We start from the raw sequence: 16,572 nt of genomic DNA on the forward strand, positions 1-16,572 counted from the left end.
CGTGGAGCTGACTTCCTTAGCGTTATGTTCCAACGTGAACAAAATCCTTCTGTGTTATCTGATATGAACTGGGATCCATTGTCGCATATGATTTCAGATGGTATCCCAAACCTGTTAATGATGTTGCGCTTTATAAAAGAAATCACTTGTGCCTCTTTTACTTCTGTCATAGCCTCAGCTTCAATCCATTTTGAAAAATAGTCAGTCATGACAAGCATGTATACTCTGTTGCCTGGAGCCCTGGGCAACTTCCCTACTATGTCCATCCCCCACATCATAAATGGCCATGGAGAGATGATTGGATGCATTGGTTCTGTTGGCTGATAAATTGCTAGAGCCGCCTTCTGGCATGAATCACAGCGTTTGGCATGATTGACAGCGTCTGCCCTCATAGTGGGCCAGAAATATCCTTGTCTTAAGATTTTATTGGACATGCTTCATCCTCCAGCGTGATTTCTATACTCTCCGCCATGTACATCCTGTAGTACTGTATCAGCTTCCCCTTTACTAAGACATCTGAGATAAGGTCCTACCATGGATTTTCTAAAAAGAACGTTGTCTATCAGAATGAATCTGGAGGCCTTTATTCTGAAACTTTGTGCTTCTTTCTTGTCTTCTGGGAGTCTCCCATCCTTTAGCCATTCCACATAAGGTGTTCTCCAGTCTGGAACCCCCTGCTGATTTCCACCTGAGACCTGGACTCCTTCCCTACTTACGTGCCGTATGTGTGCTTCTCTCTCTGGATGACCCTGCTCTAACTCCTTCTGTATAGCTGGAGTTAGTACATGAGTAATTGGTATGTTGGAGAGTTCCGCGGGCTGGAAGGTGGCTCCCAGCGTGGCTAAGGCGTCTGCTTTCACGTTCTGATCCCTTGGTACCTGAGTAATTTTAAAGGATCTGAATTTCAATTTTTGCTCAGTGGCTATCTTCAGGTAGGCTATCATCTTCGAGTCACATGCCACGTACTCATTGTTCACATGATTCACCACAAACAATGAATCACTATACACCCTTAGGTTCCTAACTTTGATCCCCTGTGTCATTTGCATCCCTAGTATAAGTGCCTCGTACTCAGCTTTGTTATTAGTTGCGTTGAATTCACACCTAACCGCGTGTACCATCATATCGTCTTTTGGGGACCTAAGGACCAAACCTACCCCAACTCCCCGAGCATTAGAGGCTCCATCTATGTATAGGGTCCAAACTCTGCTTTCCTGGTCTCCTAATAATGTCAACATCCCTTTTTCTGCCTCCACACGGGTAGCGGGACAGAAGTCTAAAACAAAATCCGCCAGCGCCTGGGACTTTATTGCCGTCCTAGGTTCAAATTTTAAATCATAGCCATTCAAGTGTACTGACCATTTGGTCATTCTTCTAGATAGTTCAGGCTTCCTCACGATAGTTTTCAGTGGATAATTAGTCACTACGTGGATGGTGTGAGATTCAAAGTACGGGCGCAATTTATACAAAGCAGTGACCAGAGCTAAGACTAATTTCTCGAAAGATGTGTAACTAGTCTCTGCAGGAAGCGGAGACTTACTGATGTAGTATACTGGATGCCGCAACCCTTCTTGCTCTTTGACCAGAACCGCACTTACTGCTGCTTCTGTAACTGACAGGTATAAGAACAGTGGCTCTCCCTGTTCTGGCTTTGCCAATAGTGGTGGCGTGCTCAGATAGCGCTTAAGTTCTTTGAATGCTTACTCATGCTCCTCTGTCCACTCGAACTTCTGGCTCTTTCTTAGTATATCATAGAATATCTTGCATCTATCCGAGGCCCGTGAGATGAATCTACTCAAGGATGCTACCTTTCTTGCCAGCCGCTGCACGTCTTTCGGCCCCTGTGGTGACTCCAGGTGGAGGACTGCCTTGATCTGCTCTTTGCTGGCTTCAATCCCCCTCTGAGTTACCATGTATCCTAGGAACTTTCTGGAGGACACTCCAAATAAGCACTTGGATGAATTAAGCTTCATCTTATACTCCCTCAATGTTTTGAAGGTATCAGCCAAGTGCTCCATATGCATATTGGCTCTCTTAGATTTTAGCACCATATCATCTATGTACACTTCCATCGTCTTTCTTATCTGCTATTTACATCTTGTTTACCAGGCGCTGATAGGTGGAGCCAGCGTTTTTTAGGCCAAAGGGCATGACATTGTAGCAATATATGCCTCGTTCTGACATAAATGCTGTCTTCTCTTGATCTTGCGGATGCATCTTGATCTGATTATAGCCACTCCAGGCATCTAGAAAGGTAAGCACCTCGTGGCCGACCGTGGCATCCACCATTGCATCAATATGTGGCAGTGGAAAAGGATCTTTGGGAGAAGCTTTATTTAGATCCGTAAAATCCACACATACCCTCCACTTTCCATTCTTCTTGGGCACTACTACTACATTAGAGAGCCACTCAGGGTAGCTGACTTCTCTGATTTTTCCTGCTTCCAGGAGACTGTCTACTTCCCTGTTAATAACCTCGTTCCGTTCTACCGCGAATTTTCTTCTCTTCTGTTGCACTGGGGTACAGCCTGGATTTACGCTTAACTTATGTGAGATAATAGATGGATCTATGCCGACCATGTCATCATGGGACCAAGCAAAACAGTCCATGTTCATTTTTAGAAATTGAATTAGCTGATCAAGTAGCTCTCCACTGCAGGTTGCTCCAATTAGTACTGCTCTATCCGGGTGTACCTCATCCAGGTGGACCTAGTCTAACTCCTCCGAAGGTGGCTCCTTGTATTCTTCCGAGGTACCCCGGTCCTGTAATTGTTATGAGGGGAGCTTAGTTGTGGCTTTTAGGGCTTGCTTATAACAGCTTCTGGGTTCCTCACGATTCCCTTACACTGTAACCACGCCCCACGGAGTTGGGAATTTGAGACATTGATGATATGTTGAGGGGACCGCCTTCATCTGATGCAGCCACGTTCTTCCCAATATTACGTTGTGAGTGGCTGGACCCTCGATGACTAAGTATCTCACCAATTTGTTGACTCCTTCAATATAAGTTGGAATGGTTATCTCGCCTACCGAATGCGCTGTCTCACCACTGAATCCCACTAGTGGCACATATTTCTTTACCAAGTGTTCCTTGTCGAAGCCCATTACTTTGATAATTTCAAACATGATGAGGTTCACGGAGCTCCCAGTGTCCACCAACATCTTTCGCACGGTGCAGTTTCCAACGGACAATGTTATAGTGAGGGTGTCATGATGCTGCTCTGTCTCATTCCCTGCGTCAGTTTCATCGAACGTAACCACGGGCAAGTCACTTTGGCTTACTCTGCATGAAGTTTTTGGATGGTCTCCTTTACTTTCAGTAGCTCTTCTCTTGGCCGCAGAGTACATTAAACCTGACAGCTCGGATCCACCTGTTATCACGTTAATAATTTTGGTGCATATGGGCGGAGCAGAAGGGAGCACCTGGTTTGCTGTTTCCCTCTTATCCTGTTTGCCCCCACGTGATAGCAGGTGGTCCAGATTCCCTCTGCGCACCTGAAATCTTACTCGTAGTCTGAAACAATCTTCTGTCCGGTGCCCGATATCCTGATGCCATTCACACCTCTTGTTACTGTCCCGGTCATCGTTAGGCCGGCTTTGCGTAGGCGTTTTAGTCCACCTTACCTGGTCACCCAACTCTTTTAGTGCTTTCAACAAACCTTCCATTCCTGTGTTGAATCCATACTCAGCTAATCTGGGGGATATTGAGAATCCTCCACTTGCTGGGTCTTCTCTGCTACCTTGCTGATGTTTGGTCTGCTGTACGGCCTGGCTCTCTCGTCTTTCTTTTCTATTGGGATCTTTGTGCTTGCTTTGTCGAAGGTTGTCGTTCCTTTTCTAGACTGTATATCTTCCTCCAACCTCAATGCCGCTGTAGCTCGCTGCTGAACTTCCTCAAATCTCTCACAGGGATGCATTATTAACTCCTTGTAGTGATCCGAATCCTTATCTAAGCCTTGCCTGAAGGCGTTAATGGTCGTAGATGTGTCACAACCCGTATGGCAACCTTTTCTGTATTGAACCTGGTGACGTAGTCCTTAATCGATTCCCCGATTTCTTGGACAATCCTCTATAGATCACTTGGCTGCTTTGGAGTTCGGCGGCTACTGGCAAATTGTTGGTTGAAGGCGTTGACTAGGTCAGCAAATGAGGATATGGATCCGTTGGGTAAGCAAACAAACCATCGCAATGCTGCCCCTGACAAGGTTGATCCGAATCCCTTGCACATACACGCCTCTTTCGAGGCTCCCGCTGCTGTAGTCACCATCATCTTCTGCTTATACTGGCTAATGTGATCACAGGGTTCTGTGGTCCCATCAAAAAGAGTCATTGTCGGGACATTGAATCCTTTTGGCAAAGCGATAGCAGCTGTAGCGTCGGTGAAGGGCAAATCAGCGTAGCTTTCTGGCGCTGCCATCTCCATAGGTAGTGGCATTCCTGGGACTCTCCGGAGAAGGCTACGTAGCTCTTGGTACTGCTGCTCTATATACGCCTCACTTCCGGTGAGCTGCTGATGCGCCTGCGGTTGTTGGTCCATAACTCCTGCAAAATTCTATTGTCCAGTTGCTGCCGGCTGATGCATCTGCGATGCTGCTGGATCCGAGCCACTCGTCCGCGTATATTCTGATCTGTTCGGGACTGGTCCTCTGGCCAACGAGGCTGAGGATGTCAACCTGTCCTGCTGATGCTCCCATATACCTGCGGCAGAGAGGTTGTCAGAACGCATCAAATTATTCGGAGGCAGAGTACCTGATATGGGTGTTGGTTCCTGGCGTGCTGGCTCGTCATCCAGTGTTAGTGCCCCCAACCCTACTGGAATCAGGCCTCTTCTCTGTTGTGGTGTGGTTTCCATGTCTAGCGGAGTTATCACATCATGTGGCAGCGTGCGCATCTGCCTCCTCTCACTGTCTCCTTCTGATGCCGCTCCGGATCTGGCATCCCGCATCCAGGCCGCTGGACTGCAAGTTTGGTGTCGCAATTCGTTGATCTGGGCCCGGAGTAGATTGTTATCCTCTTCCATCTAGGATCTCATGCTCTTATTCTCGCTTTGCATTGTTCGGATGGTCCTTGCCAGGGTATCTAGTCCGCTTATCATGATACTAGTAGGACTTGGTGGGGTTGGGGCCTGTTGTCTGGGCTGCCCTCCTTTATCTGGTTGTCCCGTCCCTTGTCTACCCTGGCCGACACCCGAGTCTCTGATATGTGCCCTTTCTGCTTGTTGTTGACTTGCTGGCGTCTGGGAATTTTGGCTCTGTTTGACAGCCGGTATCTGTGTAGCGTCGGCTAGATGAGTTGAGGTTGTGCGTGCTGTCGTTGTGGAGGGAGGCGGTGCTCGTGTTGTTGGGACGCTGTCTGTCTTACCTGGATTTGCTTCTGGTTGTCCTGACATGCTGCTTCGTTCTGTATACTGACTAACGGAGACGACCATTATGCCCCACGGTGGGCGCCAAACTGTTTTGGTAAATTTCTACCAATTTAGGGTTAAAGCGGTCTTAACGTTAAGTCAATATTGTGATTGGTGGTTTATTGTATTTTTGTATGTACGTTAGATTGTATGCGAAGATAAACGAATAACACAAGCAATTTTGGTTACGCGGAAAACCCGATATGGGAAACAACCGTGGAGGGAGACGGAATCCCACCAAGATTTGCACTATAATTCGACGGGAAGTACAATGTGGACGATTATGCTATATTATGGAGGCTAGGATTTTTCTTATGTATATCTGAATGATCCCCATTGCCTTGCATTGATGCCCCTTATATAGTGGGGCTCCTCCGTCTAGGGTTCCTTGCTTCTTCACCAAGTATTCCTAATTTGGCACAAGGTAGGACTTTCCTTTCTCGGAATATGGTAAGTGATAGAATTTCCTTATTCCATCCGTGAATAAGCGGGTGTCCAAGTCTGCATCCGCTTCCTTAACGCGCGCTGCTCTCATTCTGCCTTCCGAGTGCTCAGCCTCCTGACCTGCTTCCTTGTCTCAGCCCATATCCAAAATTTGGGCCTAACAACAACAATACCATACAAATATTAATCACGTAGATATTTATAAAAGCGATTAGGTATTACTATATTAGCGATAGTATAATAAGTTTATTTTAAGACAATCGATAGTATAATAACTTTATTTAAGACAAAATCATAATTAAAAAATAAAATGGGCCCTAACTCCTAAATATACATAAATTGGTTATTAATTGTCATATATAACGATAATCTCTGCACTAGAATAAAAAATTTATGAATTATAATAAAATCAAGTGTTGCATAAAAAGATCTTGAATCCACAGACAAATCAATAACGAGCTTTTTTACTTTGATAAATAGTAGAATTAAATTTTTTTAACTTTCAAATATCGATAATTATTATGCCTCATTATATTTGAGTACGTAACTAAAACACATCATAATTTATAACCATTAATCAAAATCCCACCAGAAAAAGAAAATATTTTGCATTTGTTTATACATGTCATTGCTCCCTCAATTACATCTTAAAAGTCGTGCTAGGAAAAAAAATGTAATTTAAATCATATCATTTGTACATATTTTAATTATGAGAAAAAATGAAAAAAAAAATGTACGAATATAAATAGATAGTACAGTATTTTCTCATTACTAAATCGGGTTGGATATCGAAATAGTTGCAAAAAAGATGGTGTACTTTTTTTTTCGTGTGTTATTTGTCCCACGTTGAAAAATAATGTAGGTGTGGTAAATATACTACATATAAATACTTGAATCCCATATCAGAAAATTATCATAATGTGGGGTGATCTTAAAAATTAGTTTGGGAAAGTATCATAAATAATATTTTTTGATGTAAAAAATAAAGTGGAGAATCTTTTAATTATTATAATATTTATTTCCTATATTATATTGAAGTGATGTTTCTAATTTTTATATAAAAACTTTTACATTTCATTTGGCAAAAAAATATCGTTAAGAAAATTATGAAAATAACATAATTTGATTCGTGGTAAAAATGTTATCATTAGCGTATAGATTTCATATAATTTGTACATATATAAAATTGTGTAGTTCTGATTATGTTATATGCCTCACATTGAAAAATAATGTAGAATTATATAAAAATAATGTAATTGTCCAACATCGAAAGATTAACATAAGATGTGGTGGTCTTATGATTAAAAATATAAGGCATCCTTGGAACTTAGGTATCAACCCAACATCTTTTGCGTCTCTTAAATAAGATGTGTTGACTTTTGATCATATCTAAATAAATGATTAGACATAAGATGTAAATATTAAGGCCTTATAACCATTTTTTTGTTATTAAGTTAATTACCCCGTTGCAACGCACGGGCATCCAAACTAGTGCTTCTATCTAAATAAAGAAACAAGTAAAATTTTCTTTCTTTACACTATTATCTTTTCATTAAAATATAATCTTATAATTAAACTTTAATTTTATAATTAAATAAAAAATTATGATTTTTTCATCAAAATAAAATAAATTTGATGTTAAACTATAAACTATAAGTTGGTAAATTTTTCATTAAATACAATAATTATAAATTTAGAGAATAACTTGACCCAGACCCTGAGGGTCGGACCCTAATAGGTCGGGTATGGGTCTCATTTTTTCAGACCTAATGGGTATGGGCCGGGTATGGGTCTTAAGAAAATATTTCGTGTCCGGGTCCGGGTCTAAGTTATGAGACCCATACCCGACCCTTAGACCCTTTAAAAAAAAAAAAAAAAAAAAAAAAAAAATCATAACTTTTCTGAATTCATACTGGCAGACCGTAGAAACCAAAGCAACTAAAGTCTCTTTATCTTTCCTCATCCCATAAAGTGATAAAAACTCAACCAAACTCTTCTAACAATACCACCACTGATACAAGGAAACCACCACCACAACACTGATACGCGACTGGAAACCACCTCTCTAATAGGTGGCGACCGACAACCACCATTAACGGCAGCCATTGACGGTTAGATGAAAATGGCTATCAAGTACGGTATTGATTTTAGGGTTGCGAGTTTGATTCTTTCATATTTATTTGGAGGTAAAATTAATTTAGGTCTTCTTTGTCTTTCTTAATCTCTTTGGTATGTATATTGGATTTGGTAGTGTACAATATAGATTAATAAACACATAATGTTAAAGTAGTATGAATTTTTTTCCCCATAGCTGTTAACCCTACTATTAAAGTGGCTGAAACTCGGACCCGCGTGTAGACTCAGACCCGACCCTTACCCATAGGGCCCGGGTATGGGTCCCCAAATTTTAGACCCTTGCGGGTCTGGGTCAGGTACGGGTCCAAAGGGAAAATCTCGGGTCCGGGTCTTGGTAGACCCGACCCAGACCCTACCCATTGCCATCCCTACTTACAATTAACTTTGTGACAAAAAAAATTCATTAAAATTATTGGAGAAAATTTATAAAATGAAATCCTTAATTTTATGGTAAAAAAAATATAGATTTCATAAAAATACACCTCTCATAACTTTAGTTTTCCGTTATAAATAACACCCTAAAAAATAAATACTCTATATATACCGCACATTGCGCGGGATCTATACTAGTTATAATTGAGAATTTAATGAAAAAAAGTATACATTAAAGAAAAGATAATAGTTTGGAAAAAGATCTCATTACTTTCCTTATATAAATAGATGGAGTTTGGAGGGAAAAATTTAATAAGTTTTATTCTCTTTTTTTTGGCAATGATAGCAATGGTTGACGGTATACTTATTTTTTTGCAATGATTGAGAATTTTATATTTATTTTTTGGCAATCAATTTTTACGTTATTTTTGGGTAAGAGTTGATATGATCTAGATTTAGCCAATAGTAGAATAGAAGAATGTTATACATATTTTTTGGCAATCATTTTTTACGTTAGACTTGGCCCATAGTAGAATGCAAAAATTAAAAGCCCAAATAGAAGTTAATATTTTAGGCGGGAAAAAACCTAGAATCACCTATTCATTTAGTAAATAGGGGATGTTTTAAATATTCAATTTATTAAAAGATTGTGACATGAAAAGATTGTGAGATAATATATGCTAAAAATACTACACTTTATTTTAGGAAATATTATTTAGGCGGGAAAAATAAGAGTTTCGCCTATTCATTTAGTAAATAGGAGACTTCTGAAATAGGTAAACTTGTCTTTTAGTATAATTGATTATCAACTACAAATAGTTTAATAAGACCTGTCTCATAGTATAAGATCAGCCTATATGAATTAAAGCCCAAAATAAACAAAACACTTAATTCAGAGTACTAATTTCCGAATGATGACTGTCATCTTCCAAAACATAGGAAACCAACATCCAGTCCCTGCCAACACTGATGCCACCAACGACCGTCTCCCGTCCGGCTCGATGAAGCGCAACCCACCACAACCTCTTTGCAATTGTTCGACTCAAAGCCATAATTTTTTAACATGCCACTCTAAGTTTTCAAACTAAATTTAGTGTAGTCATTAGACTAAAACCTTAAAATAAATAAACAAAAGAAGTAAATTAAAAACCTTGAGATTTCACTGTTCTTTTATGAGTTTTCAAGTTAAAATAGTGAGTTTGAAATCCAAACTTTCAGATAATTAAAATATGTATATGGGGAAGTGCAAAACTTCAATTAAGCATAAATCACAACCCTTAATAATCGGCTTAAAACTCAAGTTTTCCATGTGAAAACACAGGTAGTCAATTTTAAAAATTGGAGATACGAAACCTAGTTGCCTGTGGTCGGCGTCGAGAAGTCGCCGTCAACGATTGTCGGATCTTAACAACCTTGAGTTTTAATTGATTGGTGGAGAGATAGATTAGAAAGAGCAAAAAGAAGCTGATAGGAACGACAACCGTGAAGTGGGTGAGGATGCAACTTGTTCCGGCATTAAAGACGGACTGCACTGGTGATGGAGGAGTTGGTGTGTTGAGGCCATTGGTTTCAAAGGATATGGAAGACGTAGCTTGAAAGAATAGTTGAGGGCGGGGGTTTTCTATTTTTTTTTTTTCCATTTTGGTTTATCACTCCCCTGGTTAGGCTAGCCTCCTTTATTCGACCCGTCCTATGTTATAGGACGGTCCCATAAGAGAATTACAAAACTATAAAGGTTGAAAGAGGTGAATAAAGTTTGGGCTTGTTTTTAATTGGGCTGGTCTTATTCTAAAATAGGTCTTCGAGAACAATTTGTAAATCTCTTGAAACGTTGTAACTAGTACGGAGTATCTAGCATTCTAGCAACACTAACACGACAACAAGCTTATCAAACATTTGGTCAAGCTAGCCAAAATTACGTGAGCACTAACGAAACCTTGAAAACTACTCTCTCTCTATCCCGCTCATTTGTATCCTTTGGTTTTGTATCAAAACCAAGGAAAGATGAGATGACCAATTATTAAATGACAAGTGGGTCAAATTGGATTTGAAAGACCACATTCCTCTTCAAATGCATTTCTAAAATAGAAAGGATGACAATTAACTGAGACACCCTAAAAATGAAAAAGATAACAAGTGACTGGGACGAAGGAAGTAATAAGTAATTGATGATTAATTGATCATGCTCAACTGCTCTCTAACTCAATCCTAACCGTGTTTTGGACCTAGCTCATGATTCGCATTCAAGAACACTATCCGATGTCTCAACTCTCAAGGGTTCTTATAAATGGCGAGGTAAGGTAGTCAACTGACACCTATATTTAAACATAATGAATTTGTTTCTGTATGACTCAAAGTGATTCAAAGTAAACTTCATTCGGGAATTACATCGATCTAACTACCTATTCATGTTACTTACTATCCTCTCAACAGGGGAGCGTAATTGTAGATTCAATTTTCGCCTAATTCAATCACCATTTCACACAACTTAGGGCAATATGATACTCACACACCAAAGCATTCTTGCGTTGGGTAAGAACTTGACCATCCCGGTACAAAATCTACACATCATAGACTACCAAGTCTACAAAGACCTTCATTTTACCGCCAAAATTGAACAGAACTTCTAAAAAAGTTCAAGAAATTCCGTACTTATTGGCCCATGATTCAGTTTGTTTTAATCTTGCATTAGCATACAACGAATGACCAATGGAGGCGAAAAAACATACTCATTTCTTTCAAGCTTTGTTTTTCAATTTGATGATTTCAACCCGTTTTGTTGTGGGACTGATCAACTGTAAGAGGATTTGTATCTCACATACGTCGTTTATCGCCTAACACTAGCGCCTCTGAAAACCGCCTTTGTTCCTTCCAAAGAAGGAATTCTTGGCCTTACCCTTCGGTAGCTCGTGGATGTCCAACACTTGCATTGTTCGTTGCTTTTTGGCTTCAACAAAGATGAAACAAAAATTGCAAAATAACAACCAGAAACATCAGATTCAAAAGAAAATCATAGAACCTTTCTAGGTGGAAAACAAGTATTCCAGATCTTTTTTTCAGTTTGTTTTGAGAAAGGTAAAGTATCAAACCGTTTTGCGCTTCTTGGTAGTTCTCCTGAAGCCGCTTCCTAGCAGAAGCCAGCCTCTCGGGATCAGCTGCTACTTGTTTCTGCATCTGAATATCCCAATCAAAGTTGGATCATTAAATTTTCAAAATAACACAAAAAAATTCAGTAGGCAGCAAACGATAGTATTTTCTGGAGGAACAGGGTTCTCAAATTAGAATTTATAACTATTTCAAAGCATTCCTCGTTTGTTGAAATACATCTTTGGTTGAAAACATTTTGAACATATCATAGAAGTTTCATCAGCTAGAAACACATTTTATGATTTTTAAGATGGTACAGGAAATAAGATTTAACATTTTCGGAAATGCTGAGCTGCGAAAATGCGAACACGACGCTATAAGAAATACTGAAATTTTGAAAGGTTTACATTGGGTTGAAGAGCTGGTGTTTGTTTAGCTGGTGGGGGTCTTTGTGCAGGAGGGGTGTGAGCCGGGACAGCTTTAGGCTTATATTCCGACTTATCAGACCCGGAACTTCCATCTGCAAGAAAAAAAATAGTAAACAGTAACAGGCAGAATTGGAATATCCTTCAACTGTAAGCATTTAGAGAATCAGGTTCTATTCATACTGTGTGGATTTGGTGAGTAGCCAAAATCAGGAACCTGAAAAGAAATATATGCCAATGCACAAATCTTAGAGCAATTCTCGTTTCAAACGGGAATACTATAACAAAATTAAGTAAATGGGCTCATTAAACCGACGGTTACTCTTTTTTATTGTGATGTAGTGGTCATTCAATGCAACTTTGGAATAATTTTTTATCATGAATCGCACGGGAACAAACTCCTGTTTAGTTTAACATAGGCCATAGGGTAAAGGTGTAGATATCCAATCCCCCATACCCCGCCATTTGTAGGACCCTTAAGGCTATGCATTATAGTTTTTGGACTCTATAGAAATATTACAGAAAGAGAACAAAGAAGCAAGGTCAAAGGTTTTAAGCATATTCATATTCTTCCTAGGCCACACTGCCATAGCAAAAGAATATTATACCTGATTGTGATGACCACTCGGATGATTCTTGGAAATGTTCTGCTGTGGCGAATCTCCATCGGCTGAAGCCATTAATTTACATTCGTACATTACAAAGAAACCAAACTGATTCAGGGCCATGTAAGAAATTGTTTTTTCTATTACATGCATAAATTAAATTAAATTTAACAAAAGAAAGAAGAAAAAGACCAATGAGATTGGTGGAGGAATGAACTCCACCAGGTGTATTTGCCCTAACCCATTCATCAACTAAATCCTTCCATTTCCTACCAAGAAAACAAACACAAAAACAATCCAAATCAATAACCTGCTACATATATAAACTCTCAATTGTTCAAGATGTCCTAAAATAAACTTGAAATAGAGCTGAACAAAACCTGACGAGTAGTTTAACTAATTGCCTAACATCGTTTGATGGGTGCTTTCTCAATCGATTTACGTGCCTCCCGATATCAGTTTCCTTCAAAACCAAATCGACATATAAGGAAGACTTGTCCAAGTACACTTTGTAAAGGACTAAAAAGTTTGATCATTTATGCAACTATATATAGAGCTACATACTAACCTTGAGAGCTTTGAAGGTAATATCCATATCAGCTAAAGTTTGAAGCAAATCAACTAGTGAATCCTCAGTCTACAATTGCAAAACCAAAAAACAAAATCAATCTTTTCACAACTACTAATGAAAGAAAACCAATAAACTAACTACTAATACGGAGTCATTCCTTTGTTTCACAGTGTTCTTCTCATCTGACTTTACGCAGTCACCAAGGCGACCAGTTTAACTTTTTTTTTTTTTTTTTTTTTTTTCATTTAGATATCACACATGATGAAACTGAGGGAGGGCTACCTGGTTAGGATCTTCAAGTTGTTCTTTAATAGAAAAAATTCTTTTTTCCTCATCATACTCAAATTCTTCATCATCATCATCAACAACCCTTTGCTCCAACTCCAACTCCTTCTGGTGATGCTCCTCTTCCTCCTTCACCATCACTGCCTCCTTATCCTCCTCCTCCTCCTCCGTCCCAAAAACCGCCTTTACCGAGGCATTGGACATAAACCCATTGGCATTAGAGGTTTCAACTCTAGTTTCAGTATCACAATTTGGGCAATTTGAGTATAGTTTGGCAACAATACTATCTCTATGAGCTATAAGTTGGTCACCATAATCTAAAGATGCTACCTTTATAGCAGAATCAATCAAACTCCATATATCAATCTCTGAATTAAACAGAATTCTTCTTACATCATCTAAATCCATCACCCAAATTACTAGAAAGACAGTAAAAATCACACAAATTTAAATTAAACCCACAAAAGATTTCTTCTTTATCTATCAAACCCAGAATCAGATACTCCTGTAATAAAACATTAGATTCATCAGATGAAAACAAAAAAAATCAATACAAAAAAACATTATATTAAATTAATGCTTAAAAACCAAATTTAAATTTACAGCTTACATGTAATAGATCTGATTTTGATATTGAACATGTAATGTACAGTATAAACTTGTGATTAATTATTTGTATAACATTCCAATCTTAATTTACGACATAATCAATGAGAAAACTTTATGACATGACAATATGATGTGATAGTAATTGTGCTGACCTCATACAACAGGGGGGAAAGGAGGAGATAAATATGAAGGAATTTTCAGAAAAGAGAAGAAGTGAATGTTTTGATGCACTTCTGGTTTTGGGTTGGTATCTGAACAGAATGCCCTAGGACAGGAATTCGTGGGGTGAGTAGATGTGATGCCCAAAAGAGGGAATACTGGAAAAAGGCATATTCAATTATTAAACTACAAAAGATACTCCCTCCTATTCTAAATAACCACCCCCTTTTATAGAGGGCACGGGAATTAAGGGAGAGGAGTATTATATGGTAAAGTATTGTAGTGGGGTAGGAGATTGGAAAGAGAAAATGTATTGTGTGATTAAAATAAGTATTGTTATGGGTAAGGTGATTAAAATAAGATAAAGTATGAATATTGTGGGGTATTGTTGTGGGGTGAGGTGATTAAAATAAGTATAAAAGTTTTCCAAATAAGGAAATGGGGAGAGTATTGTGAATAGACGAAAAAAGAAATAGGGAGAGTTATTTAGAATAGGAGGGAGTACTAGTTTTACACCCGTGCAAAAAAAAAATGCACGGATCGTAACAACAGATGTTAAGTGTTCAATATCGTAATAATATAAATTGTCCATAGAGACGGTATTGAATTTAATCGGGCCTCTTATTTATTATTGTAACCACATATAATGAATTGAGCTTCTTTATTCAAATGTTAAATTCAAATGACGGTATTGAAACTGTAAATATGATATTGTAGATGCCTGATTACTAAATAAATGTTTTTGTCTCATAATAATGCTTTGTAAGACTTTGGTTTTTTTTTTTAAGATGAGCAAATTAGTGCTGGTACTTTTTTATAATCATTAAAATCTTTATCATGTGTATTTTTTTTTAACATTATAATTATATGAATCTTTTTCAAATTTTGCTAAATTTTGTATATTTCTTAACATTATGAATTATAATTATATGAATGTGCTTTAATTCTGATCGAGACTTGCATTTTTTTTTGTATAGGAATGTTATTTGGGTACCTATCAATCAGAAAATCAGTACAAATAATTTGTAATTTTATTGTATTTTTTTAAATTGTTTTCGTTCAGATGTATTCCTAACATTTTAGGAAAATATATATGTATAATATGTATATGTAATTATAAAAAAAGTTAAAACTAAAATTAAAATATCGTAAACTCAGTAGTTTGAAAAGGAGTAAAAGAAAAGCAAATCAAATGAAATATAGGAGAGAGGGTAATTAAATGTGTAGGATGAACATGGGGGTCCTACCTTAATTTTTTTTCTTTTTAATCCTTAAAAACCATGGACCAATAGGAGAGCTTTATTGGCTTCAGCTTTTATAGATAAAGGATTCGTCAACTACAATTAGGTCATATTCTTCCTCGTTTATTTTCAACTTATTTCAGTTCAGTTTACCTCAATTCTATTCAGTTTAGTTCAGCTCTATTCAGTTTAATTCAAACTCGCTCGCTTCATTCTCGTTATGTTGATTCATTGATTCAGCTCGATTCTCTTGATTCGGCTCCATTCATTTCGGTTCACTGAAAAGCGAAAAGAACGGGGTCTTAGGCCTGTTCTTTTGGACCGAAATTGTCCAATCGAATCGAATCGAACTTAATGGATCTCGAATCGAATCGAATCAACTTAATAGAGCTCTAGGTAGCACCAAAACGGACACGGACACGGACACGACACGGACACGTGATACGGCATCCCATGAAATTTAGGACACGGGACACGCTATTTAAATTTAATAAAATATATATTTTATGGTTATAAATAACGAATGATTTTATCTTTTTAATGTATTTGATATTAAATTTAAATAAGTGAAGGTAAACTTTGACCTTTAATATAACTAATTCTCATTTTTCAGCCAAACCCATTTTCTAATCAATCTCTTTTGACATTTTATTGCTCGTCTAAACTATAACATGTTTAGGCAGGTGTCCGACGAGTGTCGGGTGTCCGGGTGTCGGACACGGTGTCGGACACGGGACGGCTACTTAGGAGGAGTGTCCGTGCTACCTAGATAGAGATGAATCGAATCGAATCGAACTCAACTCAATCTGAACTAAACGAATCAATCGATCGAATCAATTAAATGAATCGAAATAAAAATAAAAAGATAATAATAATAATAATAATAATAATAATAATAATAATAATAATAATAATAATAATAATAAATGTTATAATAATATTATTCATTATTATTATTAATAATAAAATATCAATATAATATAATAATAATAATAATAATCTAATAAGAAATATAAAAAATAAAAGAGTAATATAATAATAATAATAACAATAATACGAATAATAATAAATGTTATAATAATATTATTCATTATTATTAATAATAATAAAATATCAATAAAATATAATAATAATAATCTAATAAGTAATATAAAAAATAAAGTAGTAATATAATAATAAAAATAAAAATAAAAATATATTATTATTATAAATAATATTATTAATAATATTATAA

At 37.5% G+C, this 16,572-nt stretch overlaps 3 protein-coding genes across 4 annotated transcripts; all 3 read right to left on the minus strand.

Annotated features, from left to right (window-relative positions):
* Nucleotides 1-437: 437 nt before the first annotated feature.
* LOC141617427 (uncharacterized) lies at nt 438-2,072 on the minus strand. The gene is made up of 2 exons (XM_074434628.1): nt 1,809-2,072; nt 438-1,649 (listed from the first exon to the last, which is right to left on the minus strand). The coding sequence occupies exons 1-2, from the start codon at nt 2,070-2,072 to the stop codon at nt 438-440; spliced, it is 1,476 nt and encodes a 491-aa protein (XP_074290729.1).
* Nucleotides 2,073-2,841: 769 nt separating this feature from the next.
* LOC141617428 (uncharacterized) lies at nt 2,842-3,666 on the minus strand. The gene has a single exon (XM_074434629.1). The coding sequence runs from the start codon at nt 3,664-3,666 to the stop codon at nt 2,842-2,844; it is 825 nt and encodes a 274-aa protein (XP_074290730.1).
* Nucleotides 3,667-10,969: 7,303 nt separating this feature from the next.
* Nucleotides 10,970-14,242, minus strand: LOC141623325 (putative mediator of RNA polymerase II transcription subunit 26c). 2 transcript variants are annotated; one of them, XM_074439437.1, is made up of 10 exons: nt 14,091-14,242; nt 13,327-13,834; nt 13,042-13,110; nt 12,854-12,936; nt 12,666-12,742; nt 12,477-12,538; nt 12,052-12,085; nt 11,851-11,963; nt 11,446-11,530; nt 10,970-11,303 (listed from the first exon to the last, which is right to left on the minus strand). In XM_074439437.1, the coding sequence occupies exons 2-10, from the start codon at nt 13,735-13,737 to the stop codon at nt 11,197-11,199; spliced, it is 1,041 nt and encodes a 346-aa protein (XP_074295538.1). In that variant the 5' UTR covers nt 13,738-13,834; nt 14,091-14,242; the 3' UTR covers nt 10,970-11,196. The 2 variants fall into 2 exon arrangements, with proteins under 2 accessions (XP_074295538.1, XP_074295539.1); XM_074439438.1 differs by having other exon boundaries at nt 13,940-14,093.
* Nucleotides 14,243-16,572: the final 2,330 nt, after the last annotated feature.

The sequence above is a fragment of the Silene latifolia genome, chromosome X, assembly GCF_048544455.1.
Source record: "Silene latifolia isolate original U9 population chromosome X, ASM4854445v1, whole genome shotgun sequence".
Lineage (NCBI taxonomy): Eukaryota > Viridiplantae > Streptophyta > Magnoliopsida > Caryophyllales > Caryophyllaceae > Silene > Silene latifolia.

What these genes read in the sequence shown, in the direction of transcription:
- LOC141617427 (XM_074434628.1), bottom strand. Translation starts at nt 2,072, where the DNA reads ATGGAAGTGTACATAGATGATATGGTGCTAAAATCTAAGAGAGCCAAT. An exon ending in TGCAGCGGCTGGCAAGAAAG is followed by an intron (nt 1,650 to 1,808) that starts GTAGCATCCTTG and finishes CTATTGGCAAAG; the next exon opens with CCAGAACAGGGAGAGCCACT.
- LOC141617428 (XM_074434629.1), bottom strand. Translation starts at nt 3,666, where the DNA reads ATGGAAGGTTTGTTGAAAGCACTAAAAGAGTTGGGTGACCAGGTAAGG.
- LOC141623325 (XM_074439437.1), bottom strand. Translation starts at nt 13,737, where the DNA reads ATGGATTTAGATGATGTAAGAAGAATTCTGTTTAATTCAGAGATTGAT. An exon ending in AACTTGAAGATCCTAACCAG is followed by an intron (nt 13,111 to 13,326) that starts GTAGCCCTCCCT and finishes TTGCAATTGTAG; the next exon opens with ACTGAGGATTCACTAGTTGA. An exon ending in CACCAGCTCTTCAACCCAAT is followed by an intron (nt 11,531 to 11,850) that starts GTAAACCTTTCA and finishes TGGGATATTCAG; the next exon opens with ATGCAGAAACAAGTAGCAGC.